The sequence below is a fragment of the Desmodus rotundus genome, chromosome 3, assembly GCF_022682495.2.
Source record: "Desmodus rotundus isolate HL8 chromosome 3, HLdesRot8A.1, whole genome shotgun sequence".
NCBI lineage: Eukaryota > Metazoa > Chordata > Mammalia > Chiroptera > Phyllostomidae > Desmodus > Desmodus rotundus.
Window position 1 is genome coordinate 19,421,851 of NC_071389.1, and position 12,116 is coordinate 19,433,966.

At 42.3% G+C, this 12,116-nt stretch overlaps 1 protein-coding gene across 1 annotated transcript in view; it reads left to right on the forward strand.

Annotated features, from left to right (window-relative positions):
• Positions 1-11,760, forward strand: part of ZCCHC17 (zinc finger CCHC-type containing 17) — a 50,746-nt gene extending 38,986 nt beyond the window's left edge. The window contains exon 8 of the mRNA XM_024554491.3: positions 10,852-11,760. Within this exon, the coding sequence (XP_024410259.2) occupies positions 10,852-11,013 (162 nt within the window). The 3' untranslated portion in view covers positions 11,014-11,760. The remainder of the gene's footprint in view (positions 1-10,851) is intronic.
• Positions 11,761-12,116: the final 356 nt, after the last annotated feature.

Below are 12,116 nucleotides of genomic sequence, written 5' to 3' on the forward strand. Positions count from 1 at the left end.
GTGCTTTGTTTATTTATTTTCTTAAGATTTTTATTTTTAGAGAGAAGGGAAAGGAGGGAGAGAAACATCAGGATGTGTGAGAGAAACATCAGTTAGTAGCCTCTCGCATGCCCCCAACTGGGGACCTGGCCTGCAACCTAGGCATGTGCCCTGATGGAGAATTGAACTGGCGACCTTTTGGTCTGCATGCCAGTGCTCAGTCCACTGAACCACACCAGCCAGGGCTGTATTGCTTTATTTTGAACTTAGGACTTAGCCTTACAAACCTTTATTATTTCTTCTTTTCCTTTTAATCCTCAATAAGAACATGTTTCCATTGATTTTAGAGAGAGAGGAAGGGAGAGAGAGAGAAATATTGATGTGAGAGAGGAACATCAACTGGTTGTCTCCTGTACGTACCCCGACTGGGGATCGAACCCGCAACCTTTCAGTGCACAGAATGATGTGCCAGCCAACTGAGCCATATGGCCAGGGCTCATGCCTTTTATTTCTTTTCTTTTTTGTTTGTTTATCATGCCTTTATTTCTTGATGTTAGTGTTTCCAGAACCTTCCTTGTAGAGATCTGAGGACTTAATTTAAAGAGGGAAAAAGGAAGTTCCCACTATGTAACCTCATTATTGAAATGTAAAACAAAAGAAAGGCAGTCCATAATCTGACTGCTTCACCAAGGTTTACGTTACCGTGGCACGTACTTTCTCCCAGGTGTTTTAGATGCTTTACCTAGGTGTAATACAAATGTATGTGCAGTGTTGTTTCCTGCGATTTTACTTCGTCAGAAGCATCTCTCCGTTTCTGTCACATAGTCCCAGTACTGCTCATGCGCGATGACAGTACCATAATACATCAGGTGGATGCTGAGGAATTGCATTTTTGTTTTGTTTTTTGTGTGTAGTAAAGTAAGGGTCCAACTTCATTTTTTTTACGTGTGGCTATCCAGTTTTCGTAGCCCTCTGTTGAAAAGGCTGTTCTTTCCTATGGAATGGTCTTGGCACCCTTGTTGAAAATCATTTGACCATACACCTGAGGCTTTATTTCTGCTCTCTGTTCTATTCCATTGGTCTGTATGTCTGTCTTTATGCTGGCACAACACTGTTTTGATTATTTTTACCTTGTAGTAAGTTTTGAAATCAGGAAATGTGAGTTCTCCAACTTTGGTTTTTTTCAAGATTATTTTGGGTGTTTGGGGTCCCTTGAAATTCCATATGAATTTTAGGATGTATTTTCTATTTCTGCAAAAATGTGATTGGGATTTTGATAAGGCCATATCAAATCTATAGATTGCTTTGTGCATTATTGACATATTAACCAACCTGTGAGTACAGATTTTTTTCCATTTATTTGTATTGTCTTTAATTTCTTTCAGCAGTGTTTTGTAGTTTTCAGAGTACAAGCATTTTTGCCTCTTTGGTTAAGTTTATTCCTAATAACTATTTTGTTCTTTTTTATGTAAATGGAATTCTTTTCTTAAAATTTTTTTTGATTGCTCATTGTTAGTGTATAGTAGAAATACAACTGATTTGGGGATATTGGGTTTTTTGTCCTGCAGCTTTGCTGAATTTATTTAATAGTTCTAACATGGTTTTTTGTGGGATCTTTAGGATTTTCTGCATATAAGATCATACTGCAAACAGGTAATTTTACGTCTTTAGTAGAGCTAGATTTTTAACTGTGATTCCGTTGATATGTTTCAGGGATTTTTTTGCCTCTTTCAACCTTTTTTTTTTTTAAGATTTTATTTATTTTTTAAAGAGTGGGGAAGGGAGAGAGAAAGAGAGGGAGAGAAACATCGATTGGTTGTCTCTTGCACGCCCCCAACCAGGGATCTGGCCCACAACCCAGGCATGTGCCTTGACTGGGAACCGAACCTGTTACCTTTCGATTTACAGTCTGATGCTCAATCCACTGAGCCATACCAGCCAGAGCTTTCTTTTAACTTTTTAGGGTCTAAATGATATTTGTCAGATTCCTAAAATGCTTCTGTAGATATCTCACTACTCACTTCCTTAGTAAAGTTGTTTTTGCATTGTTTTTAATACACCTATTGCAATTAGTTGTTGCTTTGTTTCTGAAGCTGCTTTGAAATACATCATTTTATCAAAATAATTATTTAGCATTTGCTAGGTATGTAGCTCTTTATGACCTGCTTGGTCATCACCCTACTCATTCTCCTACTTTCCATCACTGTCCACTTAGTAGAGGAATGGCCTATGAACAATGGCAGTAATAATCAGCAGACCTTAGTTATTTTTTTACTTGTGTGTATATGAACTTCTAACTCATGAATCCTCTTTGTTTAAAAAAGTGCTCTAGGGAGTTGAAACCATTAAAACTTCCCCTTTGTGTCCACTGTTTCTCCCAAGATATAATCTAGCATCATTATCTTTTTACTTCATTATAAATTCCTTTATTATCTTTTATGTCTTATATTTGTTTAGCATTTACAGTTTATAAAATATTTTTCTATTTTTATTTTGTCTTATCCTTACACAATGCTATGAGGTAGTCAGAGTAGGTATTGTTATCCCACAGTTTTACATATAGGAAAGTGGAGATTAAGAGAAATGTCTCCCCAGAAGTGACCCAACTGTAAGAGAGTGCAGAAATAGGAACCCAGGTCTTCAGGTTACTAACCCGATATTCTTTTTGTTTTGTTTTGTTTTAAATGGATTTTTAAAGAGAGAAGAGGAGAACGAGAAACATCAGTTTGTTGTCCCACTTATGTATGCATTCACTGGTTGCTTCTTGTACGTGCCCTGCCTAGAGCTTGAACCTGCAACCTTGCATATCAGAGACAATACTCTAAGCAACTGAGCTACCCAGCCAGGGCCGCAGGATTCTTTTCATTATACACATTTCAGCCATTAATTCATCTAGCTCTCCAATTACTTATTTACTCAACAAATATGTACTGAGTGTCTCATACAGGTCTGCTGTGTATTGTGTTAGGTGCTTGAGTATCAGGACTCATAGGGCACATTTTTTGCCCTATCACCATCTACCTTTAGCAACCATTAGATGTTATCTTTATTTATTTTTATTTTTTTAATTCTCACCCAAAGATATGTTTATTGATTTTAGAGGGAGGGGAAGGGAAGAGGGAGAAAGAGAAAGGGAGAAACATCGATGTGAGAGAGAAAAATTGGTTGCCTCCCATACCTGCCCTGACTGGGGATCAAACCTGCAACCTAGGTATGTGCCCTGACCTTGAATTGAACCTGCAGCCTTTTGGTGCTCCAACGACTGAGCCACCCGGTCAGGGCTGATGTTATCTTTGATCTGTTTCTGTTCACAGCCGTAAATCAAGATTCTAGGCCTCCTGTCTGCTTCCTTTACACTCTAAATTTTTTATCCTAACAGGAGATTGGCTTTCCTTATACTAAAATCTTCTACCTGAGATGGATATTTTTGAGTAAGAGTGGCAGATTCAGTTGTCCATTCTAGCATGAATTGACTGTGAGAGCCAAATATGGAACTGAGTAAGTTTATCTGAAGGGAAATACCTTCCACAGTCCATGATGCTGAATAGGATTGTGGGTAGCAGGAATGCCTGATGTGTGGAAAGCATATATGATGAACAACTCAATGAAATAAAGGTCATATATAGCACCTGTACTCAAGCAGCTAATAGCATAAGCGGAATAATAAGCATCTAAAGTATGGTGGCAAAGGACAGAAACTAACTTCAAGAGGGCTTTTGGATCTCATAGAAATCCAGTGATAGGAAGTGAAGCACGGCTGGGCCACCCAGAACTGGAATCAGAAAGGAACAGACTATTGGGGTCTCATCTCTGCTTCCTCACATGACTGCTTCATTGTCCCACTTAACTCTGCAGTCTGGTGGAAGGAATGCCTAACTAAAGCCTCTAAGGCAGGAGAAGGTTCCAGGCATGTTTGGGAACCAAAAAATGGCCCAGGATAAAGAAAGGATGCTACTGGTCCTGGCTGGTGTGGCTCAGTGGATTGTGTGCCAGCCTGCGAACCAAAGGGTTGCCAGTTTGATTCCCAGTCAGGGCTCATGCCTGGTTTGGAGCCAGGTCCCCAGTAGGGGGCATGAGAGAGGCAACCACGCATTGATCTTTCCCTCTCCCTCCCTTCCCCTCTCTTTAAAAATACATAAATGAAATCCTTTAAATAAAAAAAATAATAAAAGGATGTTACCTGTTCCAAATAATGCCTGGCACATAATAGGCATGCACTAGCTACCTTAGAATGGATAGACTCTGTAATCTCTGCTGTCGGTAGCTCCTCAGGGTCCACTGCTCAGTGAGACCTGCCCTCAGTTTGGAGAGTAATCGGGACTGATTCCTGCTGCTGGTAGATAATAATGAAGGGAGCAGGGGCAGGAGTAAGAGATCTTCTGGCCCTGAGCCCCCCAACTCTTTTTATCAAGTATGCATGTACTGAACGCATGCCCTTGTCCAAAACCTGGTGTGCATTGATTTAGTCCTATATACCCATTTGGTACCGTGACAATTTTTGTCTGAAAATTGTAAGTCATTTTTGTTGGCCATAATTAGAATAAGAAGAAACTGTTGCAAATGGAAATGGGGTATGAAGTGGTTGGCCAAACAGGAATAGAAATTTTTGTCACGAAGCCCTGGATAATTTTCCTGTGAACCTGTGGTCTGTGCTTTGCTGGCCTCTTCCACTTATCACATGCCGTCATGGGTCTTTCTGAGTCAGTGTTGTATTATGAGGAAGCATGTGCCTTCGGATCAGGCTGTCCACTGATTATAGTGAAGTTTAGCTATATTTGACCCAGAATGTAATTTTCTCCTTCTGATATGGCTACTATAATTACTCTCTGCTGGGCTATATATAGGAGTACAGAAATAGGAATGTCATCCTGTGGCTGCAGGGCTGGCTTTGTCCTGTTGTCCAGAGAACTTCTGGAGCCTATCTGAGAGAGAGAGAGAGAGAGAGAGAGATTGCCAGTCCTGGGCCCATGTGCTCGAGCACAGAGACTCGTCCCGCATAGTCTGTGCAAAAGCCTGCATTCATTGATCCCCTTCCACAGAATAAAGTCTAAGTCCCTTTAAGACTCTTCACAATCTAAGCAAAAAAAATAAAAAGACTCATCACAATCTATCCAACTTCCCAGCATCGTCTCTCACAGTCCCTTCCCACACACACTGTATTCCACTCTGATTCATTAACAGCATCTACCGTGTGCTGAGCTCTGTTCCAGTCACTACAGGTACAATAGTGAACAAGACAGATAAAATCCCTGTCTTCATGTACCTGCATTCCGATGGGGTCACAGACAATGAACTGGTAAATAAATACAAAGCAAGTTTTATGGAGGAAAATTAATTTGGTTAGAGACATAGGGAGAACTGATTTGGAGACAGGTAGGATAAGTGACTTGGCATTTTAGGTACGGTGGTAAGGGCAGGCCTTTCTCATAAAGTATCATTTGAGTGAATGTTTGAAGGAAGTGAGAAAGCAAGCTACTCATAAGTGGAGAGAAAGCATTTCAGCAAATATAATACCAGATGTTGGGAGTGACCTTGGCATGTCCAAGGAATGGTAAGGAGGCCGGTGTAGCTGGAGTGAAGTAAATGAGAAGAAAGGAAGTTCGAGGAAACCCAGGACTGACTAGGACAGTAGGAGGACTTCAGCTTTCACTTAGAGAGAGACAGATGTCATTAGAGGTTTTGACCAGATGGATGATATGTTCTAAATTACCTTTTAAGAGAATAATTTTGGCTGCTATTTGTAAGTTAGATGGTGAGAAAGCAAGGGTGGAGGCAGTCAGTGGCCAACGTTAATAACCCCGGTGAGATGGTGGTGGCTGAGGCTAGAGTGATAGTGGAGGGAATGGAGAGAAGGGAGGTGAAATGTGGCTCTGTTTTCAGGTAGAGCTGACAGTGATTGCTGAGTGGTTGGACATGAGGTAGGAGAGAACAGTTAAAGATGACTAACAGGAAGATTTGAGTTAAGAGGAGAAGGAATGCAGAAGTGTGGGAGTGGGGCTTGAGTGTTGAGATGCTATCGATGAAGACGGGCAAGGAAGTTGGGGGGGAGTAGGTTTGGGAGGGGGCAAGGCACAGGAGTTGAGAGCCTGTCAGGTATCCACGTGGAGGTGGAGAGTAGGCAGCTGGATGTGTAGTTCAGAGTTAAAGGAGAGGTGCAGGTAAGAGGTAAATTTAGAGAGAATGTAGTCAATAATAATGTAACAACTGTGTGGTGACAAGGTAACTGGGCTTATCGTGGTTATCACTTCGTAATGGATATAAATATTGAATCACTATATTGTACATCTCAAACTAATATAATATTGTAAGTCAAGTATACTTCACTTAAAAAAGACATAAATTGGGAGCCATCTACATATAGATGGTATTTAAGTTCATATATGAGATCACCTGGAGAGTAAATACAGGGAAGAGAAGGGGTTTGAAGACAGCCCTAGAGTGTTCCAGCTTTGGAGGTTGAACTAGCAAAGAAGACCGAAAAGGAACAGCCAGGAAAGTCGGCAGGAAAATAAGAGGATGTGGTGGAAGTGAAGTGAGGAATGTGTTGTAAGGAAAAGGGATTGTGTTGAATACAGCTGATCAAGTAAATGAGGCCCAAGGACTGACCACGGACTTGGCCATGTGGAGTTCATTGGCAACTTGGACAAGAGCTATTTCCGTAGAGTGGTGGGGTAACAACCTGGTTAAAATTGGGAGGGTCTTGTTTGTTCTTTTATTATTTAGGAATGAGCCAGTAAAGAGGGGGAAATTGATGCAAAAGAGAGGGGACAGTTCCTGGACCGATGTTGAGTAGAAGGGATGAGATCCTGTGCATAATTAATAAGCCACACGAGATAATTTGTCACTCTTGAAAGATCTGTCAGGCATTTGTCTCATTCTGCCTTCCCTTCGCGGGAAGGGCCTCGCTTCCCTTCTTCCATCAGCACTACCACCACCACTCCATCCGCCCAACCCACACTCATCCTTCAAGAGCACAACACATCTAAGTCCTTCGTGAAGCCGTCCTCGGATTCCTTGGCCGTAACTGATTTCTCTCCCCTGCATGTCCATAGCCTGCTTTTTGTACTTTTCTTACATCATTTCCACGGACTGTCTAGTATCTTAATTAATTATTCTTTCTCCTTGCTCAGGTAATTTGTTCCTTCTAGGGCCCTGGTCCCTAATTTCTGACCTCATTCAGCTATTATAAGAAACAAATGAATTAATAGATATATCTGGCTCATAGAAGGTACTCACCAAATATGTGTTGAATAAATGTACTGTGTGATTGTACGGAGTTATTATTTCCCTTTTTTGATGAGGTCACCTTAGGTTTGGAAGAATGGTGCCAGGCTCCACTCAATGAGTGTGTTCGCTTTGTTACCTCCTACTAGTGCAAATACTACTCTCTATTTGTCTGAATTCTGCTAAAAAAATCCATGTGTTGTCACTCCTAAGCAACACTGTATGTAATTATGGGTCTCTAAAGTGCTTTGTAGGGGGTAAAGTTCAGTAAACTATTGTGAGTTGATTAATAAAACATTTTTTTGTGGTCTTATATTTTCCAATCTGTGATACACTGGTGCCCATAGGAACTTCTGACCAGGAATTACCCTCTATCCCTATTTCCCAAAAATTCGCCCTAGAGAATCAAATTATCCCTTGAGAATCAATCATTTCTCAGTAATTCTGAGCCCTGGCTGTGTAGGAGCCCAGTTGGTTAGAGCATCACCTGGATACGCCAGGGTTGTGGGCTCAGTCCCTGGTCAGGGCGCAGACAAGAAGCACCAATGAATGCATAAATAAGTAGAATAACAAATCAATGTTTTCCTCTCTCTCTAAAATCAATAAATAGAACAAGTTAGTTAAAAAAGAATAATTCTTAAGAATAAATAAAACTAGTGAGTGCTTGCTTGCTTGATTTTTGACCAAATCAGTGCCTTTTGTTTGGGAAGTACTAAGTTAGATGCTACTTATAATCTAGACGGGGCTGAAAAGAACATCCACATTGGGACCCAGCCTGAGTCGAATACAGGTTCTACCACTTGGGCAAGTCACTTCACCTCAGTCAACCTCTCTGAAGTTACAATTTTCTTTTCTGAAAATATAGGGGTAATTATACCCACATAGTAGATTTGCCAGGAAGGTTAGATGAGGGATGTGTGAAAAGTGCCTCGCTCAGCGTCTAAAGTGTGTGCGCAATAAATGTCACATGCTGTCATTCCCCTCTCTCAGTTTTTGATTTTGTGTTTCTCACGGTGGTTCGCCGCCACCCTGTTTCAGAACTGTAGAGAAAATGGGTGGGCTGGCCGATGGGGCGCGAGGTGTGTGCTCTTCCTAGAGAGCAGGTTTGAGCCATGGCTTCTCTGCCATGTCCCTCCTGGCCTGTCCGCCAAGGGCTCATCCCCTTTATCTTCTCTTCTGCATTGAGTGCAGTTGAGCAGCCTGCGTTTCACCTTCGGCGGTCCATCTTTTTCCACCCCGACTCCCAACTTTCCTTCTGAACTACAACTGCCGAAGTGACTGTTGTTTGTTCTCTAACTGAAAAGTTAGACACACAGTGAAAATGATGTTGTCTGCTAGAGGACTAGATTTTCTTTGCTTGGGTTGCAAAATAGCTTTTGCATCAAGACTGAGGTCTAAGAGGCCTCCTTGCTAAGTAGGGTACACGTCCTGGCATGCGAGGGTTCTCGGGTGATTTGCTTTTCTCTTCTCCTGAGCCTGCATCTTTGAGAGAGAGCAAAATGGAAATAATGCCAAACTCTGAGTAAGAAAGTACCACATTTTCATCACTGTAGTGTAAATCGACCCGCTTTATGTACTTCCTCTGAGTTGCCGTTTTCTTGTTTGTAAAATGGGACTAGTAATTCCTGAGTTTTGGCCTTACCAGATTGTTATAATAAGGTAAGGGGTGCGGAGAACTTGATAAACTAGAGTGCTGCTTGGATGTAAGGAGTGTTACTACTTTCCTTCCTCATTTTCCCAGGCTGGGCCAGGCTTAAGGGGAATGGGTGCCAGACTCTGCATTTATGCGTATTTTCTTCCCCAGGAGCCTGCCTTGTCTACGGAGCAGAACCTGGTGAGACCTAGCCCATATAGCCTGCGATGGGCTTCCATGATCTTGCCCCCAGGAAACTGCAGTACCTTAAGCCAGACCATTGATTTGCCAACTCTCAGCTCCTCCCAGCCATGGTCCCTATAGCTTGGTAATGTGAGCCTAGGGAGCTTCCCCTCTCTTTACTCCATTGAAGACTCCAAGAAAAAAATTCTGGCTTAATTGCCTCTCAGAACTTTGACTTATCTGCCATAGGTGTGTAACCAGATTGTCAGAACATTCTAGAGTTCTCCGAAATGAGAGAACAATTCATTACTTCTAGCGACCCTTGAGTGTCTATCATAGATCAGGCACTATAGTTAGAACTTCTGTTTAATGCTCATAGCATCCTTTGAAATAGCTAGTTATTATTTGCAATTTACTGAAAAGAACACTAAGGTTCAAAAAGATTAAGTCTCTCATTTGAAGTCACACAGGTAGTAAGTGGTAAAATTGGAATTTGAACTTACCTCTATCTTATTACAAAATTGTTGTTCTGGTCATCATGCCACGAGGCCTCCCAGCGCCATGTAGAGGGGCTTTGTGCGACAGAGGGAAATTCAGGGGGTTCCCAGTCCCGTGATCCACATGCAGACCCCGACCCTGCCTGTGCAAGTGGCTGTCAGCTTCTCCGGCCACGGCTGTCGTCTCATTAAATCTTAACCACAGTTGTGTGACTTCTCTCTCTCTCTCACTATTTGTTACTCTGTTTTACATTTGTGGAAACTTAGTTCGGTGAAGTAATGTGCCCAGGGTTACGGAATAGTAAATGGCAGAGCCAGAGCTCTGGTCCGTGTCTAATACCTGGTTCAGTGTTCTGTCCACTGTTTGTCATGGCCAGCTTCCAAGACCCGGTGCATCACTCCGGCAGACCTACGGCTTTCGGGATGCTGGTTGAAAGCCTATAGGAGCAGGAGCCTCACCCTCTTCTGCTCTTGTTTCTTTCTCTCCCCATAATCTTTCTTCTCAGAAACCTCACTAAGGCAATGTAAACATTTGTAATTCAAGGAGGTTTATGCAAAGCTTAAAAACTGCCCAGAGCCTGGGAATCTGCCCTCCAGAGTTTGTGCTGCTACTCTGGCAGCAAGGTGTTTGGTAGTTTTCAGAAAATTCTTTCTGAACTTTTTTATCATATAATCTTGTAAGGTTGTTGTGAAGGTTAGAAAGGATAACTATTCAGGGGCAGCAGGTAGAGCCTTATAGATTCCTGGCGGTCATTGACCCTGGTGGCAGGGTCTAGGAGGAACCGGAGTGGGCATCAGGAGTCCCAAATCTCTTACTCCCTTATTCTGTGACCTTGGGCATGTGAAGCACTGTCTCTGGACAGACTAGATGGTCTCTAAGGACTCCTTTCAGCTTTAATATCTGTGCTTTTAAAAATGAAAGTAATAAATGTTTGTTTAAAAAATGAAACTGAACAGAATTATATGAAATAAAAAGTGAAAGACCCCTATTTTTCCCTATTTGATACATTCCCAAGATATTTCTTACCACTTTGTATACTCTGTTGTTTTCTGTGTATTGTAAACATATACAGGTAGCATTGTATGCTAGACATGTATACATGTGTGTATAAACACACACACATGTTAAACACACTAGAATCTAGCGTGCGTGCCGTATTATGACTTGATCCTTTACTTGCTTTGAGCAATTTTCTAATTGATAATTGAAGGTTTAATTTATTCTTTTTAATTAATATTTTATAATTTATTAAGTGGTCCCCTATTGATTACATGTCATGATTTTTTAAAGCAAGTATACACATACAATGTTGAGTTTTTAAATTTTCTTTCCAGGAGAAGAAGAAAAAGAAACACAGAGACAGGAAGTCATCTGACTCCAACAGCTCAGACTCTGAGAGTGATGCAGGCAAGAGGGCACGGCGCACATCAAAGGACAGCAAGGCAGCAAAGAAGAAGAAGAAGAAGAAGAAACACAAGAAGAAGCACAAGGAGTGAGGGTGCAAAGAGTAGAGGGGGTGGTTGAGAGAGGAAGGAACCAGAAGCCTTGTTCCTTGCAGCCTTGGCTCCTGAAAGACCCAAAAGTGAGCATGTGGCCTCCCACCCCATGACTTCCCTCCTATGGGAGATGGCTTCCCAAGTAGCAGGCAGGTTTGGGAGTTACATGTCAGACGCATCTGCCTGAATGAGTTGTTTCCTTGTCATTCCTGGTCCATTTGCAAATGACACCTGCAGCTTACCCATCCATTCACCCAACATCTTTTATTCAGCAGGAGGTCCTATTACCCTCTCCAGCTGCCACTGCCAGAGCCTGATTCCTGTGCAGGAGTCCAGGCTAGAGCCACAGTTACTGCTGTGGAGGTGAGTCTGGCTGTAGTTGGAGAACAGTGATTGGCCCTTCCCTGTTGGTTTGCCCTGGTGGGTGATCTCTGCTGCACCCAACCAGCACTGGGGCAGGTAGGAGACTGGCAGTCTGAGAATATGGTAAGAAGTGGTGCTCGCTTTTTTCCATGTCCCCTAACATAATAATTTTACTATGCTAGAAGTGACAACCAGTGGTTGCAGCCACAAAACCATTGTTCACAGTGACTGAGCTTGTGTGAGACATTCTGCCAGACCACCAAACCAGACAGCTCAAGCCAAGATCATCGCTTTACTTTGTGTTCACCACTGTATGAGTCAATTGGTTCCACTTCAGGTTCCTGCTTAAATTCCTGGCACTAAATGGAAGTGTGTTTGGTTTTAGACTTACTGAAAGTTCTTATTGCTAAAATACCTCTTCCCAGACCGAACTTACAGACTGAAAAGTCACTGAGTCTACATGATTTGACAGGAAACCATTTAATAAGTTACCTTAGACTGTGGGGAGAGGCCCAGCTGAGGTGCAGAGCCAGGTGTACCAGCAGGCACTTAGTTCACTTAAAAGCCCCCGTTCTGTAACGCCCAGATGACCTCTTCTCCCAGAGCTGCTAGAGAACCAATGAGAATTTATAACTGAGTAATGGCCTGGGGTATGGGTTGGAGCTCAGCAGTCATCTTGGCTAGTGGGCATTTTCTCCCACCACCACGGCACAAGCCTGGATCCTTTGTCCTGAGCCTGC